Consider the following 21,158-nt stretch of genomic DNA (forward strand, 5'->3'; position numbering starts at 1 on the left):
CTAACACCCCCTAAATTAAATATAATTTAAATAAATCTAAATAAATATTACTATCATTAAATAAATTATTCCTATTTAAAACTAAATACTTACCTGTAAAATAAACCCTAAGATAGCTACAATATAACTAATAGTTACATTCTAGCTATCTTAGGGTTTATTTTTATTTTACAGGCAACTTTGTATTTATTTTAACTAGGTACAATAGTTATTAAATAGTTATTAACTATTTAATAACTTCCTAGTTAAAATAAATACAAATATACCTGTAAAATAAAACCTAACCTAAGTTACAATTATACCTAACACTACACTATAATTTAATTAATTCCCTAAACTAAATACAATTAAATAAAATAATTTTTTTTTATCTAAAGTACAAAAACAAACACTAAATTACAGAAAATAATAAAATAATTACAAGATTTTTAAACTAATTACACCTAATCTAATCCCCTTAACAAAATAAAAAAGCCCCCCCAAAATAAAAAAAGCCCTACCCTACACTAGGGTTTTAATGTTGGGGGGGTTGTAATTTTTTTTTACAGGTAAAATTGGGGTAATGCCCCGCAAAAAGGCCCTTTTAAGGGCTATTTGTAATTTAGTGTAGGGTAGGGCTTTTTTTTATTTTGGGGGGGCTTTTTTATTTTGTTAGGGGGATTAGATTAGGTGTAATTAGTTTAAAAATCTTTTAATTATTTTATTATTTTCTGTAATTTAGTGGGGTTTTTTTGTACTTTAGATAATTTTTTTAATTGTATTTAATTGTATTTAGTTTAGTTAAATAATTTAATTGTAGTGTAGTGTTAGGTGTAATTGTAACTTAGGTTAGGTTTTATTTTACAGGTATATTAGTATTTATTTTAACTAGTTAATAACTATTTAATAACTATTGTACCTAGTTAAAATAAATACAAAGTTGCCTGTAAAATAAAAATAAACCATAAGATAGCTACAATGTAACTATTAGTTATATTGTAGCTATCTTAGGGTTTATTTTATAGGTAAGTATTTAGTTTTAAATAGGAATCATTTATTTAATGATAGTAATATTTATTTAGATTTATTGAAATTATATTTAAGTTAGGTGGGTTAGGGTTAGACTTAGGTTTAGTGGTTAATAAATGTAATATAGTGTCGGTGACGTTGGGGGCGGAAGATTAGAGGTTAATAAGGTGGCCTCTGGGAGCGGCGGTTTAGGGGTTAATAAGTTTATTTAGTTGCGGCGGGGTCTGGGAGTGGCAGGATAGGGGTTAATAACTTTTATTTAGGTGGTGGCAGTGTAGGGGGGGCAGATTAGGGGTGTTTAGACTCAGGGTACATGTTAGGGTGTTAGGTGTAAACATTTCCATAGGAATCAATAGGATATCGGGCAGCAGCGAACATAAGCTTTCGCTGCTTTTCGACTCCCATTGATTCCTATGGCATCCGCCGCCTCAAGGGCGGCGGATTGAAAACCAGGTACGCTGGGCCGGAATAGTGGCGAGCGTACCTGGTAGTTATTTGATAACTAGCAAAAGTAGTCAGATAGTGCCGAACTTGCGTTCGGAACATCTGTAGTGACGTAAGCATCGATCTGTGTCAGACTGAGTCCGTTGGATCGTATGTTATGTCACCAAATTCTACTTTTGCCGGTTTGTATGGTTTGATAAATAAGGCGATCAGGCTCGCCACAAATACGCTGTGGAATTCCAGCGTATTTGCGGTTTACAGCTTGATAAATAGATGCCAATATCTCTTACATCAATACTCCCCTTGATAGTTTTTATTTTTAAGTAAAGTTATTTTCTTATATTCTTTCTTTTCAATATCTTATTTTTTTACAAATGACATTTTTAATATTTTTAAAACACCTTGATTTCTAATTATATTACAACTTACATTTTAACTATAAAACATTTATTCAATTCAGTAATTCATAATAAAGCAACATTAGAAACCTAGACAATTTAGTTAACATACAATTTTTGTGTAGGATTCTGTAAAATCTTAAGTTCGACTTACTAACAAATGACGTTTCTCCCAAGTATCCTCTGCGTTTCAAGGTAACTTCCAAATATTTGGCATCTTCATTCACCAAATAATACTCCTTCTCTATTGATATCCAAGCCCAGTTTAAACGGAAATGCTGGTTCTTCAGCTTATTTCCTCCTGAAAAATGAAAAAATATGGATACATCAGTATGTTGATGATATACAGGTGCTTTCGATTTAATGTATATTTATTTTTTAGAAATATCACTCTGTAAAACAAACAGATAAATACATAACAGACACAAATAATGTACCAGTGTGACATTTATTTTACTGTAAGACAAGTTGATAGATATATAATTATAATTGTAGATCATCATGTTTACAAATATCTGTTCAGAGGGCTCTTAATAAACATTATATTTTGTTGAACAAAAAGTATTATGGCAGATTATATTTTATCTAGAAAATTAGTGTTCACAAAAAAAGGGTTTGTTTACTAAATACAGTAGAATTAAATAACTTAAAAATACACAATAAAATACAGTGCAATAGCATGTGCTTTTAATTTGAAATGAGCAGTAGAATATTTTCTGGAACGTTTTAAAGTTAATACAAATTACCTTCCCCCTGTTTCATGTGACACACATCAGCCAATCACAAGATGCATATACATGTATACTGTGCACTTTTGCACATGCTTGTTAAGAGCCTCAGAAAATGTGCATATAAAATAATGTGCACATTTTGATAATGGAAGTAGATTGGATTTTTTTTTTATATGCATGCTTTATCTGAATCATGAAACTTTATTTTGTATTTTACTGCCGCTTTAAGGTGGCAGTTGGCAGTTATTCCTGAGTTGATTAGTTGATCCAGCTGCTTAGATGTATGTTGACCTACTAATAGCTGCACCTATTTTCTGATTGGCTTATGCAAATGTTAGATGTAACCACAAGGAACTTGGGGCGCGATCCGATATACGGCGCAGGTTTCGGCGCAAGCGTGGAAACCTGCGCCGCCCGTAGTTTCAGCTTGCACAGCGAGCTATCTCATATACGGCCCCGGCATTTGCTAAAGTGCCATAAGTCAGACAAACTAGCGATGTCCAGAAATCTGCGTAAGTACAAATTTCTGGAGTCACCAGTGACTTTACGGCACTTTAGAAACTGCCGCCGCATAAAAAAACTAAATTATACAATCTGCCGTTACTGTCTAACACGCCTCCCAAAAATAACCCGACACGTATACCCCTCTATCTGCAATTCCCCCTCTCACTCCTAACAATAAATATATTAACCCCTAAACCGCCGCTCCCGGACCCTGCCGCCAGCTACATTAACTATATTACCCCCTAATCTAATACCCCTACCCCGCCGCCACCTATATTAAAATGATTAACCCCTAATCTAATCCCTCTACACCGCCGCCACCTATAATAAATGTGTTACCCCCTAAAATACTAAAATGTCCCTACCCTAAACTAAATTACAAATAGCCCTGAAAAGGGCCTTTTGCGGGGCATTGCCCCAAAGTAATCAGCTCTATTACCAGCCCTTAAAAGGGCCTTTTGAAGGGCATTGCCCCAAAGTAATCAGCTCTTTTACCTGTAATCTGACCCCTCTACACCGCTGCCACCTATATTAAATATATTAACCCCTAATCTAATCCCCCTACACCGCCGCCACCTATATTAAATATATTAACCCCTAATCTGACCCCCCTACACCGCCGCCACCTATATTAACTATATTAACCCTAATTATATTAGGGTTAATATAGTTAATATAGTTATTATATATATTATTAATATAGTTAATAATTAATATAGTTATTATATATATATTAACCATATCTAACCCTAACACCCCTAACTTATTATAACTAACTTATTATTGCAATAAATCTAAAGAATATTAATATTATTAACTAAAATATTCCTATTTAAAACTAAATACTTACCTATAAAATAAACCCTAAGATAGCTACAATATAATTAATAATTACATTGTAGCTATTTTAGGGTTTATATTTATTTTACAAGTAACTTGGTATTTATTTTAACTAGGTACAATAGCTATTAAATAGTTAATAACTATTTAATAGCTACTTAGTTAAAATAATTACCAATTTACCTGTAAAATAAATCCTAACCTAAGTTACAAATACACCTACACTATCAATAAATTAATTAAATAAACTACAATTATCTAAACTAAAATATAATTAGATACACTAAACTAAATTACAAAAAAAACCAAAACACTTAATTGCAAAAAATAAAAAAAGATTACAAGAATTTTAAGCTAATTACACCTAATTTAAGCCCCCTAATAAAATAACAAAGCCCCCCAAATAAAAAATGTCCCTACCCTAAACTAAATTACAAAAAGTTATCAGCTCTATTACCAGCCCTTAAAAGGGCCTTTTGTGGGGCATTGCCCCAAAGTAGTCAGCTCTTTTACCTGTGAAAAAAAAGAACACCCCCCCCCATTACAACCCACCACCCACACACTCCTACTCTAAAACCCACCCTATCCCCCCTTAAAAAAACCTAAGTCTAACCCCCAAGTGGTCCTTACCTGGCGGAGAAGTCTTCTTCCAGGCGGCGACCTCTTCTTCTTCCAGGAACCAGCCGGCGTGGAGCGGAGGAGTTGAAGACCGATAGCGGAGAAGGTCCTGTTCCAGGCAGAGAAGTCTTCTTCCAGGCGGCGACCTCTTCTTCTTCCAGGAACCAGCCGGTGTGGAGCGGAGGAGTTGAAGACTGATGACCGCGGAGCTGAAGACCGTCCTCTCTGGAACTGAAGACCGGCAATGCAGGAACTGTAGATCGGCGACGCTGGAACTGAAGACCGGAGCCATGGAGCGTGGAGGATCCTCTTCATACGATCGCTGCCATACACTGAATCGGAATTCAAGGTACGCAATTAAAAATGGCGTCCCTTGAATTCCTATTGGCTGATTTGAGCCTTCAAATTCAAATCAGCCAATCGGATGAGAGCAACTTTAATTCTATTGGCTGATTTGATTAGCCAATAGAATAAGAGCTACTGTAATTCTATTGTCTATTCTAATCAATAATTGGTATTGGATACCAAACTGCGCGGGTTTGGTATACCTGTCTATGGGCCAAAAAACTATGGCCGAAGGCAGAAATATACGAGCGTAACTTCTATGTTACGCCGTATATGTAATACCAAACCCGCACAAAATTTGGCGTCGCCGGCTTTTGTGGGCGACGCTACATATCAGATCGGGCCCTAAGTCTGTAGCTGTTGTCCTGTTCATTAACTAGATGTGCTTTCTTTTATGATGGCTAAAACACTGGTTTATATTTACTGCTTAGTTTTGCTTGTTATGGATATATATATCCTTAATAACTGCTTGTATATTACCTTTCTATACAACATTGCATGTTGGTGGTTTGTTCCATTTAACATAAGACATTTCCACAAATATTATATAAACAGTCAATTCTAGATATTTATCTTATAGGTTTGGATAATGTACAACATATACTTCTGTTAGACCAGAATGGGTGAGTCTTTTTCCATACAGCTATTTGAGTTATTTGCACAATTTGTAAAACTGAGACTAATATTGTTATCTCTATATATCACGTTTGTATAATTGGACCTTAACATATCACATTTCATTACCATGGCTATAGCTTAAAGGGACAGTCAACACCAGAAATTTTGTTTTTTAAAAAGGTAGATAATACCTTTATTACCCATTCCCCAGTTTTCCATAAACAACACAGTTATATAAATACACGTTTTACCTCTGTAATTACCTTGTATCTAAGCCTCTGCAAACTGCCCCCTTATTTCAGTTCTTTTGACAGATTTGCATTTTTAGCCAATTAGTTCTGAGTCCAAGGAGCTTCACGTGCCTGAGCTCAATGTTATCTATATGAAACACATGAACTAACGCCCTCTAGTGGTGAAACACTGTAAAAATGCTTTCAGATTAGAGGCGGCCTTCAAGGTCTACGAAATGAGCATATGAACCTCCTAGGTTTAGCTTTCAACTAAGAATACCAAGAGAACAAAGCAAGATTGGTAATAAAAGTAAATAAGAAAGTTGTTTAAAATTACAGGCCCTATCTGAATCATGAAATTTTTTTTTTTTACTTTACTTTCCCTTTAAGGGTGATTTCATGGAGAAGGGCAACTTCTGGGTTATTTAAAGGGACCTCTATAATCAAATTTGCTTATTTTTCTTTGTAACCATAATTGATAAAAGATACCTAGGTAGGCTCAGGAGCAGCAATGCATTACTGGGAGCTTGCTGCTAAATGGTGGCTGCACATAAATGCCTCTTGTCATTGGTTCCCTAGATATGTTCAGCTAGCTCCCAGTAGTGCATTGCTGCTCGTTCAACAAAGGACACCAAGAGAGTGAAGCAAATTTGGTAATAGATGTAAAATGTTAAGTTGTTTAAAATCACATGCTCTATCTAAATAATGAAAGACATTTTTTGGGCTTCATGTCCCTTTCATTTTGCCTGTGTACATATTTTTGGTAAGATATGAGCCTGTAAGTTTGTCTTGAGGACTGGGAAATACTGTCCTAGTGGATGTTATTGTTTGATGCAAGTGCATATTATATTGATTGTATTGGACTGTGTGTGTGTGTGTGTGTGTGTGTGTGTGTGTATGTATGTATGTATGTATATATATATATATATATATATATATATATATATATATATAAACACACAGCATTTATATAATAGTTATATAATTTATTTGCTTGATACCAACTTAAATTGATGACAAATTTTTATGTAATCAAATGCCATAAATGTTGTCTATGCCATTAAAAAAAGTATGTATGTACCATTTTTTTACTATATCTGTGAAAAGGGTTCATTCCTTGCTGTAGTAATGCTTCTATTACAATGTTATGCCGGCCCACTGAGATTAACTCTTGTTTTTATGAAAATTCTAATGACCATCCAATCAGTGTATATGTCATATGACACTCTTGAAGTCTAGTCCTTTGAAAGCCCTTAGAAATCCTATGTAGAGAATGGGTGAGACTACCCTCTATGTCACAGCCCAGCCAAAAGAGGAAATTAAGTGGGTTGAAGGAACAGAAGATACCAAGTAGGATTATAAATCTTTTACTACAAAATATATACACTTTTTTAAAAAAATAGTAATTTTGCTTGTACACTAATATATTTGTTCTTACAACATTCTTAAAGTTTGAAATGTTTTGTTTGCTATTTGAGTGCATTTAGAAAGACTATATTATTATTATTATTCTTTATTTATAAATCGCCAACAGATTCCGCATACAAAAGCTTACAAGATAAGCGCTATGTGATTTATTCAACATGGCTTATTTTACTCTGTGCATCCATCATGTAATTAAAACCTCTATGATCTCTCTATCGTAAAAGCTAAGCTGGATAATTGAAAAATAATCTTATCAGAAAATCCAAACATGGTAACACTAGAAATATTGTTTCTCTCTTTTATCCCAATCAAGTGTTTCGGAAGAAGTGAAGCATGCATCAGTAACTTCTATCTCTTCGACTGAAATGGTTTCTCCATCTTTCTTATGTATGGTCAGGATCTTCAGAGTGTTAGCGCTTTCAAAGAAAGAATATACTTAAAGGGATATGAAACACAATTTTTTTCTTTCATGGTTTAGAAAGAGCATGCAATTTTAAACAACTTTCTAATTTACTTCTATTTTCTAATTTGCTGCATTCTTTAGATATCCTTTGCATATCTAGATAGGCTTTGTAGCTGTTGATTGGTGGCTGCACATAGATGCCTCGCATGATTGGCTCACCCATATGCATTGCTATTTCTTTAACAAAGGATATCTAAAAAATGAAGCAAATTATATAATAGAAGTAAATTGCAATGTTGTTTAAAATTGTGTTCTCTATCTGAATCAGTAAAGAACATTTATGGGTTTAGTGTCCCTTTAAAGGGACAGTCTACACGATTTTTTTTTATTGTTTAAAAAGATAGATAATGCCTTTACTACCCATTCCCCAGATTTGCACAACCAACATTGTTATATTAATATACTTTATAACATTTAAGCCTCTAAATTTCTGCCTGTTTCAATGGCTCTATAGACTGCCTCTTAATCACATGCTTTTGTATTTGAAACATTTATTATGCAGTGGTTATTATGGGTGTGTGAAATTCAACATGTTTAACTTTGTTCATATGATCTATCATCTTTCATGATAAAAGTGAATGATATATATTTTCTTTCAAACTGCAAATGTTTTCTTTCATGACTCAGATAGAACATTCAATTTTAAAGGGACAGTCAAATCCAAAAAAACTTTCATGTTTCAAATAGGGCATGTAATTGTAAACAACTTTCCTATTTACTTTTATCACCAATTTTGCTTTGTTCTCTTGGTATTCTTAGTTAAAAGCTAAACCTAGGAAGGCTCATATGATAATTTCTAAGCCATTGAAGGACGCATCTTATCACATGCTTTTTTATTTGCTTTTCACAACAGGGGAGAGCAAGTTCATGTCAGCCATATAGATAACATTGTGATCACGCCCGTGGTTTGTGGCAGACACTGCACTAATTGGCTAAAATGAAAGTCAATAGATAATAACTAAAATGTCATGTGATCAGGGGGCTGTCAGAAGATGCTTAGATATAAAGTAATCACAGAGGTAAAATGTGTATTATTACAGTGTTGGTTATGCAAAACTGGGGAATGGGTAATAAAGTGATTATCTTTTTAAACCACAAAAATTATTTTGTTGACTGTCCCTTTAAGCAACTTTCTCATTTACTCCTATTATCAAATTTTCTTCATTCTCTTGGTATCCTTATTTGAAAAGCAGGAATGTAAGCTTAGGAGCTGGCCCATTTTTGGTTCAGACCTGGGTAGCACTTGCTGATTGCAAGCCAGTACCCCACCCTCTTTTTTGCATATCTTTAGTCATTGTGAAACACCTTATTGTGCAGTAATCTTTAATATTTTAATTTATTTAATAACATAACAAATTAAATAATGCTACATACAGTAATAAATTAACAACATTAAAGGGATAGTGAAGTCCAAATTAAACTTTCATGATTCCGATAGGGCATGCAATTTTAAACAACTTTCTAATTTACTTTTATCATCAAATTTTCTTTGTTCTCTTGTTATTCTTAGTTGAATGCTAAACCTAGGTAGGCTCATATGCTAATTCTAAGCCCTTGAAGTCTGTCTCTTTTCTCAATGCATTTGACAGATTTTTACCGATAGAGGGCGTTAGTTCATGTGTTTGATATAGATAATATTGTGCTTATGCACGTGGAGTTATTTAAGAGTCAGCACTAATTGCCTGAAATGCAAGTCTGTGAAAATTTCTGCAATAAGGAGGCAGTCAGCAGAAGCTTAGATACAAGGTAATTCCAGAGGTAAAAAGTATATTTCTATAACAGTGTTGGTTATGCAAAACTGGGGAATAATAAGTAAAGGGATTATCTATCGTTTTAAACAATAACATTTTTGGCGTTATCTATCCCTGTAAGCGCATAAAAGCAACATCAATTAGGGGTTCTAGGGAAGACAACAGTTAGATAAAAAAAAAAAGGAAACTGTTGAACTGAGAGAGTTACAAAAGTAACAGTCTAAGCACTAATGAGGTCCCTACAGCCCTAGAGGAATAACATATCCTTGCCCTTTGATGGATATATAATATCCCTCCAGACAATATATTTAGCCCAAAACGTGTGATTGTCAGTGCTGCAGCAGGAGTGTACACTTCACAAATACTGCTAACTTTGCTACTTACAAAACAACACTCCACCAGACTCTGGATAGTGAGTGAATGTTGATTCAACATTTACTTACTATCTTTCACTTGCCACAGTTCAATTTCCACTTGCCCCTGGCAAGTGGGCGAGTGCAAAATTGAGCCCTGTTCATAGTGTTATGGGGTGGTAACTAAGCTGGTAACACATTTTAGCACAATTTGCTTCCTTTTTGGGTTTCAGATTTGAAGACATTCCAATCTATTAGGAAACCTGGTGTAGCAAGTCCCATCAATTCAGATCAACTCTTAAAAGGATATGAAACACAATATTGTTCTTTCATGATTGAGAGATAGCATGCAATTCTAAACAACTTTCCTATTAACATCTATTATCAAATTCTCTTTGTTCTCCTGGTATCTTTTGGTAAAAAGCAGCAGGGATGTAAGTTCAGGAGTGTGTACATGTCTAGAGCACTATATGGCAGCAGTTTTACAATAATGTTATCCATTTGCAACAGTACTAGATGGCAGCACTATATCCTTATACCTAGGTAACAAAAAATACCATGGGAACAAAGCAAATCTGATAATGGAAGAAAATGAGAAACTTTTTAAAAATTATATGAACTTTCTGAATCATAAAAAAAAAAAATTCATATCCCCTTAAAGGGACAGTCTACACCAGAATTGTTATTGTTTTAAAAGATAGATAATCCCTTGTTTACCCATTCCCTAGTTTTGCATAACCAACACAGTTATATTTATATATTTTTTACCTCTGTGATTATCTTGTATCTAAGCCCCTGCAGACTGCCCCTTTATTTCAGTTCTTTTGACAGACTTGCAGTTTAGCCAATCAGTGATGGCTCCCAGGTAACTTCACATGCACGAGCACAGTGTTAGCTATATGAAAAACATGAACTAACACCCTCTAGTGGTGAAAAACTGGTAAAATGCATTCTTAAGAGGCAGGCTTCAAGGTCTAAGAAATTAGCATATGAACCTCCTAGGTTTAGCTTTCAACTAAGAATACCAAGAGAACAACGAAAAATTGGTGATAAAAGTAATTTGGAAAATTGTTGAAAATTACATGCCCTATCTGAATCATGAAAGTTTTTTTTGGACTAGACTGTCCCTTTAAATATAATGGGATTTAATTAAATTATATACAAATATATCATTAAACATTCAAAAAAGAATTTATATTTAAAAATAAATGGAACTAAATGTTATTAGAATTGCAGTTTATTAATGCAGATACACAGTACAGGCAACATGTGCGAGTCAGGGGGCATCTAAAACATTGTTCTAGCTAAATTTGGAATCTTAAACCTCTATATCCAATCTCAGTTTCACTATTGCATCTGCACATTTATACAACAGACTCTAGTAGCTAAATATCTGAAACATAGCAGAACTATAGATTACCTTATTTCATCACACAGTATTTTTGAATGGTATAATTAGAACACAAGTGACATGTGACAGCTTTTCTTCTATTCTAATTATATGCAATGACCATAAACTCACATAGATACTACAACAGTAGTAGATACTTAGCTTGGATAGCATAATATAAGCTCTATATTTTTAGTGCACTATGGAATTTGATATGTAAAGCTATATGCAGAAAGTTGAATGAAGTTTGTACTATTCAAGGCAAGATTGGTATAAACTTAAAGGGACAGATATAAAAAATATATACAGGATTTTTAAATATTTGTATATTTGCATCGGTAAAATAAGACAAATGTAAACAATTTATTTTCTAAGATATGAAGAGTCCACAACGTCATCAATTACTAGTGGCAATATCAATCCTGGCCAGCAGGAGGTGGCAAAGAGCACTACAGCAAAGCTGTTAAGTCTCACTCCCCTACCCATAATCCCTAGTCATTCTCTTTGCCTTCGTCAATTGGATTTCTTTTCGCTACAAGAAAGATTTTTGGGTATAACTGTAGTCCACGTCAATCTCTGAATCTCTGAAGTAGAGTAGGGGTGTCTTTAAAGCAGTTAGGAACTTGTGCGGTGGGCTTTGCTTTGTTTCCTAACATATTGCTGCCCTAATATAGAAAGCCAGAGAAGGTTTACTCTGTTCTTTCTTTTTTCTACAGGCCTCTGTAAGGAGTATGTGTTCTTTCACGCCTTGTAAGCTGTCTACCTGCCGGACAGCTAGATTTGCAGGTAAGTGCTTTTGTCTTCTAGGTTGTGGAGACTTGCACTATGAAGAGTTAAAGAAAAATTCCTGCAGTTATTTTTGGGACAAAATAACCCTTTGGGAAGAGTTTTATTGGCAGTGGCGGGCACTTAAAGGGACAGTATACTGTAAAATAGTTTTTTCCCACTTCCGGTGGGTGGCGCACCAAGATGGCAGCAATAGACTGAAGCTCTGAAACATCTTGTCAGCAATAAGCCTTATGATAGCCTGAATCTATAGCCATCCACACCTCTCTTGACAAATCTGTGTCCGAGAACCTTTGTGGATAGAGACAACACCACCCTCTCTCCCACGGAAGGCATTTTACAAGATATTGGGAAGAAGCGGTCCAAGATGGACTCCCTACTTAAAGAATTAACCGCCATCCTCTCACCGCAGCTGGATAACCTTATGAGGTCTTATCTTACACTTTCTGCTCAGAAACCCCCCGCATTGCCGGGTGTCACCCCTGTACTTGCCGGGGAGATTCCTCAACCTCTACGTGCCTCATGCTCCTGTACCCCTGGGGAGGCTGCGGGGCCGGAGTGCGACCAGCTTATCCCGGATCAAGGCATAGCTCCATTTCACCCCTCCAACATACCCGCTCAGCTGGATGACAGCCTCACAACACTCCACTATGCAGCGCCGTGGAGAAGCAGCCGGACTGTACCTCTGAAAAAGAGCGCTCTCTGACACTCCATTGGCTGCATGGTTTCGACATAAAGAGCATGAGTCTTACCTTACTGAGAAAGGGCAGGCCGCAACACTTCCACAGCGCAGGGGGACTCTTGCCAATGCCGGGAGATGACGCTACACCGCGACTCAGGGAAGGCGTTGGTTGATCTAGCAGGTTACTAACAGAGCAGAGCTTACTGCTTCCCCTATGCTTGTCGGCACTTTGGATCACTGATGCCCATTGACTAGGCTGTACACTACACAGGCCGAGCAAGCTATTGGGGTGACTATGTCACGTACACGGCATTCAGCAGAGCTGACTATGGGTTAAGTGCTGGGAACTGTGTATTATTGATTTAACTGATTTTGCCTAATGCACCTATACTTTTCCTTTCCCACACCCCTGTTTACGCAGAGATGCCTGGTGTGTAGTTTTATTTTATTGGTCTACTGCACACTTAGCGGAACACTACTCTGGGTGATCTAGGGTGTTAAAAATCACAACTGCTGCTCCCCTCAGCACTTCAGCACAGTATTCATTTGCCAGTGCCTGATTATATCTTTCTAGAAAGCACCATGACTAGAAATACATGAAATTAGAGCAGCTTTTTACTAATGACGGCAGAACTGGCTTTGTAATCCTTCTGCATGTTCTCTTGCATCAGCTACAGAGTTGAACACCCTACTATTATTATAACCATTGAAACATCTAGGACTAAATTGGAATTCTGCAACCTGTCTTGCTTATATAAACTACTGCACTATTTCTAGGACTGGACTAACAGTGTGAAGATTATAGTAGTATTGTGTAACCCAGTTCTGTGGTGCTATGAATGCTGAGATTCTAGATAACTGTGTGAATGGGATTGGTTGTTTGTTATGCCTTGTTTGCCTGATTAATTTGTTTGCTCGGTTTGTGTGTTTGTATTTGTTGTAAGTTAAAAAAGATCCATTAAGGGCAGATTGCTATGGTATTGGGGTGTCAGTCGGTTTTTCTTAGGTTTAAAAGATGTTTGTCTAATCTTCTTATGGCCCATCTTGTACTTTCCCTCTCTCCCTCCCCCACCTGTACTCTCCCTATCTCATCCCCCTGCTTAAACAGAAATGCTCTGTGTGCAGCATTATTTTATTTCGTTTTCTAAGCAAGTTTTCTGTTCTACGCTCAACGGACAGTTTATTTGTCAGCGCCTGACTATACTTTCTAGAGAATATCGCTACTGGACACACAAAAAATTAGAACATTCTTTTATTAGTTGCGTCAGATTCCTCCTTGTATCTTCTGAATATTCTCTTGTATCACCTATATAGTTGAGAACCCTAATATCGTAGCCAACGGCAAGTAATTAACTCCCTCTGCAATGCTGTAGTTAGCTTAATCTTGGTTAGCATATATAAGTATGATCCTACATAACGCCGTAATTCCTTATGCTTCTATCATTCTTCATTAACCCCTGCTTGAGAGACTGAATGAGGGAAATATCTCATGCTATAACTGGTATTCTTGCCCTAATTACATTTTATCTTGTGTTTGAATGAGTCAAATTGTTTCTTTTGCCAGGGTCAGAAAATTATTAATTTTAATTTTAAACGGGTATGCTGCTCAGGTGGTAGGGCATTAGATATATACCCAGCCGGGTTGTACATGTACTGCTTTGTTACACTGCCCCCTAGCCTTGGCAGATGCCTTTTGAACTAAATCAAGACTTTGCAATCTATTTTAACCATATGAAGTGACGCAGTGTTTTTAGAACTGGGCTGGTAGCATAGATATTATAATGGTTGTATGTGGACCATATACATGGAAAATTACCCAGCCCCTCACTGTGCTACCTCATACCCTGGAGGAATCTATTGGTAATATGGACCTGAACATTAGGCTTAGTCGGGCGGCTACGAATGCTAAAACTTTAGTTAACTCTGTGGATGGGACTGGGTGTTTGCTATGTCTGGTTTGATTGACGGATTTGTTGGTTTGGTTTGTGTGTTAGTGTTTGGAGGGTTGAGGGAGGGTTTGGGGTTTAGTTGGGGACGAAAATATAAAATGAGACAGCTGAACATATGTAGATAACAGGACTGTAAACTGTTATAGGTACCCGGGTTATTTGTCATGTATTGATCTCCTGAATTTCTGTTATGCCCTGAACAATGTTACCTCTAAGTAGATTGTGTGACTACTGTATATTTGGATGTAATCTTCATGATAATGTCTGGAACTGTTGACTGATGTATCCATGTGTTGGCTCTCAATAAAAAGAATAAATAAAAAAAAAAAATAGTTTTCCCCTTAATGTGTTTACAATTGCTTTTTTTACCAACTGCAGAGTAAAAAATGTATGAAAATTAGCTTCTTAAGGTTTATTTCTGTATATTAAAGCTCTGATTTTGTGTTTTGAAGCCACAGCCTAATAAAATAGGTTGAGCTTGTAGGTATAATCAGATCTCATTACTGTATCACATTGTGCACATATACCTGCTTCTTTATCTTATATCTGTCCTTAAAACAATCACCAATACTTTGAGAGAACAATGGAAAATCAACATTTTATTACCTTATCTCTGCTTTATCACACTGCGAGTGTAATTTCTTCTGCTGGCTGTGTTTACAAAGCTTATCTATAGCTGGTACGCGCGGCCACAAACTTTCAGAATAGGTGGGGATACCACATGCTAAATTAACAATTTCAAATGCCAATATAAGGGTAAAGGAGCTACTTGTAAACTTTTTTTAATACACTCCAGCAGGTAAAGTGGATCATTGTGAACAAATTAAAGGGGAGAAAATTTTTGAGTAAACTGTCCCTTTAAGATATGTGTGAGACTTAAGGGGTTAAATTTCTTGTATTAAGGGAATCACCCCCAGAGGCTATGGTTTTTACTTTATTGCAGTAGTTTTTACATATGTTTGTATATGTTATTGGAACAAGGCAAGATTTTTATTCTGCATAACGACTGCATGTAGCAGTTATTTGTATTTTTACCGTTTCTCTGCTGGGAAATTTAATTACGGCTACTTGAGAATGAGTCTCAGATTTGCCCTTTAACCCTGTGTATTTTTCCGGCTTAGCTCAGCTGTAGAGGGTCTACCTCAGAGTTGTCACTATCAGTCACTTTGCTAGTTTGTTCGGCTGCCTGAAATAAAGCGTGCTGTTAGCTTTATGCTCACTTCTTCTTTTTTTTGCCGACCACGTGACTCCTCCTTCTTCGGCTGAGAATGGAGCAGCGCCATTTTCTCTGTCTCTCAGTGCTACGAGTCCTTGTATTGATCGGACCGCTTATCTATCTAAGTGTGCAGCTCTTTTTCTTCCTGAATTAGAGAAAAATATTGCTTGTGCTGTAATTATGCTCATTTGATTTAGCAAGTACTTAGAAAGGAAATATCCCTCATGTTTAGAAACATTTTAAAAACTAAGTCAGCATAAGTATATTTATTTAATAGCTTGAAGTTAAGTGATTGGGGCATTTTTATCTTAGGATCTGTTCCTATGTACAAATGCCTATCATGTTTTGAGGTTCCAATTGTTTTCTTGCAATTTTGTCCCTCATGTTTAGAAACATTTAAAAAAAAAACCAATAAAATAAGTTAGTTTTTTTTAACCTCATGTCTCTCAGGATGATGCTGTTTAGGCATTGCCACAGCTTTCTCCTCAAACGACCAAAGCCTCTATGGCGTCACATACAGTGCCCTGCAGTTCCTCTCAGTCTCCTGGAGTAGTTTATTTGCCTGCAGAAATTGCTGCTCAGGTATCTTCTGCGGTATCTGCTTTTCCTATGCTAAAGGTAAAAACGTAAGAGGAAATTTAGAGATTCAGATAGCAAGGTTACTGTTCCACCTACTGCTACACAGGTTGCCCTTCCTCATAAGTCTGAGGGTGAAATCTCAGATTCGGACAGTATAATTCCTTCATCTGATGCTGAAGTAGTGATCTTCAGATTTAAGTTTGAACACCTTCATATTGTTAAAGGAGGTTTTGGCTACTTTGGACGACTCTGATACTCCTGTCGTTGTCAACTCTAAGAAATCTAGTAAACGTAATAAATACTATGATGTTCCTTCCACTGCGGAAGTGTTTCCTGTTCCAGACCATGCAACAGAGAGTATTTCACAGGAATGGGAGAAGCTGGGGAAGCCTTTTTTCCCCGTCTCCTCTCTTTAAAAACATGTTTTACTATGTGACCGAGGGCAGACCCTTCATGCTGACTTAGACTCAGCTACGGGTATCTTCAGTAACTTCCACTTGCTCCAAGAACGATTGGGTTTCCAAGAAGACTTGGACTGTTCCTGCTTGAAAGAAGGATAGGAAAACTTTCCTTTGAAGTTATGAAAGGAACGAAAATAACTTTAACATCAGCTGACCAAGACTTTAGTCACAACGCCCTGCGGGCTAGCGCAATGAAGCCAGATATATTGGTTCCCAGTTAAAGGGACACTCAGGTTAAATAGAATTTTCATGATTCAGATACAGTATGTCATTTTAAACAACTTTCCAATTTACTTCCATTAAAAAAAATGTGCACAGTCTTTTATATTTACAATTTTTGAGTCACCAGATCCTACTGAGCATGTTCAAGAATTCACAAACTATACGTATATGCATTTGTGATTGGCTGATTGCTATCACATGGTACAAGGGGAGTGGAAATATACATAACTTTGAAATTTGTTATAAAAAAAAATCTGCTACTCATTTGAAGTTCAGATTAAGTGCTATTGCATTGTCTTGTTATCTTGTATTTGTTGATTATGAAAATCTAATGTGTTGACTGGTCCTTTAAATAACTTGCATGGTAGTATCAGAAATTAAGAAATTGGCTAGCTTGAGAGCCTTAATTCTGTCTTGGATCTCCTCCAAAGGAGTCTCTACCAAGATTGAATCAGATCAGACGTCGCACCAATAGGATGCCACACTTGACACAGTGGCAACAGAAACCGAGACTTTACTAGTCTCGGTCGCAGTTAACTATAATATCCAAAGGGAACTAAAGCAATACATATACTACTCCTCTAGCCCGGGAGATACAGGCACAAGGGAGAAGATTATGGGAGAGACTAAAATAAACAGACTGAAGGAAAAATAGATTTTAGGCAAAATAAGTAGTGGGCGTATATCCATCTATCAGGGGAGAAAATCTCATTTAGACAAGAAAGTATGCATGTATATATGCTTTAGTTAGGGGCTCGGTAAGGTATGTTTCACTTCCATTCTACATTCTATAAAAACTAACAGTAGTATTCTGCAATTTGCGCACTATAAGATATCACTTTATAACTTTTTAAAAAAACATTCGGCTAGATTTAGAGTTTTGTCTGTAAAGACCCGCGTAGCTAACGCCGCTTTTTTTCACAAACGCACCCTTAAGACAACGCTGGTATTTAGAGTTGTCTGAAGGGCTGCGTTAGGCTCCAAAAAGGGTGCGTTGAGCTTAATGTACCGCCACTTCAACCCTCAATACCAGCGTTGCTTACGGTAGCGGTAAGCAGCTAAAACGTAAGCAGCTAAAACGTGCAACGTCCAATCGGAATTAAGGTAGGAAAAATCTGATTGGCTGATTGAATCAGCCAATCAGATTCAAGTTCAATTAAAGGAACCTTCATTCGTCGGATAGTCGTCGGGGAAGGAGGATGTTCCGCGCCGGAGGTCTTGAAGATGGAGCCGCTCCTCGTCGGATGGATGAAGATAGAAGATGCCGCTTGGATGAAGATGTCTGCCGGTCCGGATGTCCTCTTCTGCCCGGATAGGATGAAGACTTCTGCCGGTCTGGATGTCCTCTTCTGCCCCATCGGATGAAGACTTCGGCCCTGTTGGGTGAAGACGACTCAAGGTAGGGAGAGCTTCAGGGGGGTAGTGTTAGGTTTTTTTAAGGGGGGTTTGGGTTAGAGTAAGGGTATGTGGGTGGTGGGTTGTAATGTTGGGGGGTGGTATTGTGTTTTTTTTTACAGGCAAAAGAGCTGATTACTTTGGGGCATGCCCCGCAAAAAGCCCTTTTAAGGGCTGGTAATAGAGCTGTTAACTTTTGTAATTTAGATTAGGGTAGGGTAATTTTTTTATTTTGGGGGGCTTTGTTATTTTATTAGTGGGCTTAGAGTAGGTGTAATTAGCTTAAAATTCTTGTAATCTTTTTTTATTTTTTGCAATTTAGTGGGGGTTTTTGTAATTTAGTTTAGTTTATTTAATTGTAGGTAATTTATTTAATTAATTTATTGCTAGTGTAGTGTTAGGTTTAATTGTAACTTAGGTTAGGATTTATTCTACAGGTAATTTTGTAATTATTTTAACTAGGTAGCTATTAAATAGTAAATAACTATTTAATAGCTATTGTACCTAGTTAAAATAAATACAAAGTTGCCTGTAAAATAAATATAAATCCTAAAATAGCTACAATATAATTATTCGTTATATTGTAGCTATATTAGGGTTTATTTTATAGGTAAGTATTTAGTTTTAAATAGGAATAGTTTAGTTAATAAGATTTAATTTATTTTGTTAGTTTAAAATTATATTTAACTTAGGGGGTGTTAGGGTTAGGGTTAGACTTAGCTTTAGGGGTTATTACATTTATTAGAGTAGCGGCGAGGTCCGGTCGGCAGATTAGGGGTTAATACTTGAAATTAGGTGGCGGCGATGTTAGGGAGGGCAGATTAGGGGTTAATACTATTTATTATAGGGTTTGCGAGGCAGGAGTGCGGCAGTTTAGGGGTTAATACATTTATTATAGTGGCGGCAAGGTCCGGTCGGCAAATTAGGGGTTAATAAGTGTAGGTAAGGTAGCGGCGACATTGGGGGGCAGATTAGGGGTTAATAAATATAATATAGGGGTCGGTGGTGTTAGGGGCAAAAGATTAGGGGTTCATAGGGATAATGTAGGTGGCGGCGGTGTGCGGTCAGCAGATTAGGGGTTAAAAAATTATTATAGAAGCGGCAATGTTGGGGGACCTCGGTTTAGGGGTACATAGGTAGTTTATGGGTGTTAGTGTACTTTGTATCACAGTAGTTAAGAGCTTTATAAACCGGCGTTAGCCCAGAAAAGCTCTTAACTACTGACTTTTTTCTGCGGCTGGATTCTTGCTGGTAGAGGGTCTACCGTTCACTTCAGCCAAGACTCTAAATACCGGCGTTAGGCAGATGCCATTGAAAAGATAGGATATGCAATTGGCGTAAGGGGATCTGTGGTATGGAAAAGTCATGGCTTGAAAGTGAGCGTTAGACCCTTTCCTGCCTGACTCTAAATACCAGCGGCCAGCCAAAAGCAGCGTTAGGACCCCTTAACGCTGCTTTTGACGGCTAACGCAGAACTCTAAATCTAGGCGATTATGTTTCTGCATAAGTTTTCAGATTGGGTAGCGGTCGGTTGCTAGGCAACATGCAACGCTTAATTGTGACGTATGCTATGCGCCGGGTAACGCCACTGGGACACACACACAAGGGGATTAACGCTGATTGTTAACACATGTGTGGTGAGAAGGGTATATAAGATTGGGATTGTTCATTTGTTTTGTATGAGTCTGAGGACGGGGGTGAAAACCTTTCACTCTGTTGGATTAAAAAGTTTTGCCACTTTAAACCCAGTGAGTGCCTGCCTTCTTTGGAGTATATACGGTATATATATATATATATATATATATATATATATATATATATATATATAAACACAAACATAATTTTTAGTGAGCTTTACTAATTGAAGTTTGCAAATTAACCCCATAATTATGTGTGAGCATAGGTATATATGTCTATTAATTGCTACATACGTCCCTGTAATCCCACTATGTCATTTATTAGTTTATATTTAGTTCTGTCATTATTACTTACTAATAGGGGTATACAGGAAGATATACCAGACATGTTTGGGCATTAAAACATTAAGTAATGCAGTCATTTGTCACTCTTTTACACACCCAATGTTTTCTCTCTAAAAAGCACCTGGATGGGAAGGATATAAATACACACCCTGCAGCTACATGCACCTTGTTGAAACTCTACTTCTACACTCTGAAAATAAACCTTATAGCCTCCAGGTATGTGTTTGCACGGCAGTGTAATTCCCTTAGTGGCGCCAGACTATTTCCTGCATAGTTCTGAATTATGTTAAGTAAAAACAAGAGTTGTCGTCTGTCTATGTCATGAAGTTACAGGTTTGGCAAACTATTGGAAATGACAATTAAGCAGGTGTGGCTAACAAGATTAACGCTAGCAGGTGACTTGCTATGGATTTCAGCAGCTAAATATTAACACTAGCCATTGCTTACATGCCATCTAGAAAGAAAGCTCACGGCAAGAATTTAAAGACTGCATATCAGTGTATTGATAAAATTGATTAGATTCTTAACATTCCTATGAAAGATAGAAGTCTGCCATATTCAGTTAAGAGGGAAAAGGAGAACGATAAGGAAGGTATAGATATGCCAATAAATGACTAGGTTTGCAGAAAGCTGTATAATTACTGGGCCATCTATACTTAAAGGGACAGTCAACACCAGAATTTTTGTTGTTTAAAAAGATAGACAATCCCTTTATTACCCATTCCCCAGTTTTGCAAAACCAACACTGTTATATTAATACACTTTTTA

At 36.6% G+C, this 21,158-nt stretch overlaps 1 protein-coding gene across 1 annotated transcript in view; it reads right to left on the bottom strand.

The window, feature by feature from the left end:
- Positions 1 to 21,158, bottom strand: part of FREM2 (FRAS1 related extracellular matrix 2) — a 305,213-nt gene that overhangs the window by 158,731 nt on the left and 125,324 nt on the right. The window contains exon 3 of the mRNA XM_053708413.1: positions 2,005 to 2,151. Coding sequence (XP_053564388.1) covers positions 2,005 to 2,151 — 147 coding nt within the window. The remainder of the gene's footprint in view (positions 1 to 2,004; positions 2,152 to 21,158) is intronic.

This window comes from Bombina bombina, chromosome 3 (genome assembly GCF_027579735.1).
Source record: "Bombina bombina isolate aBomBom1 chromosome 3, aBomBom1.pri, whole genome shotgun sequence".
Taxonomy (NCBI): Eukaryota; Metazoa; Chordata; class Amphibia; order Anura; family Bombinatoridae; genus Bombina; species Bombina bombina.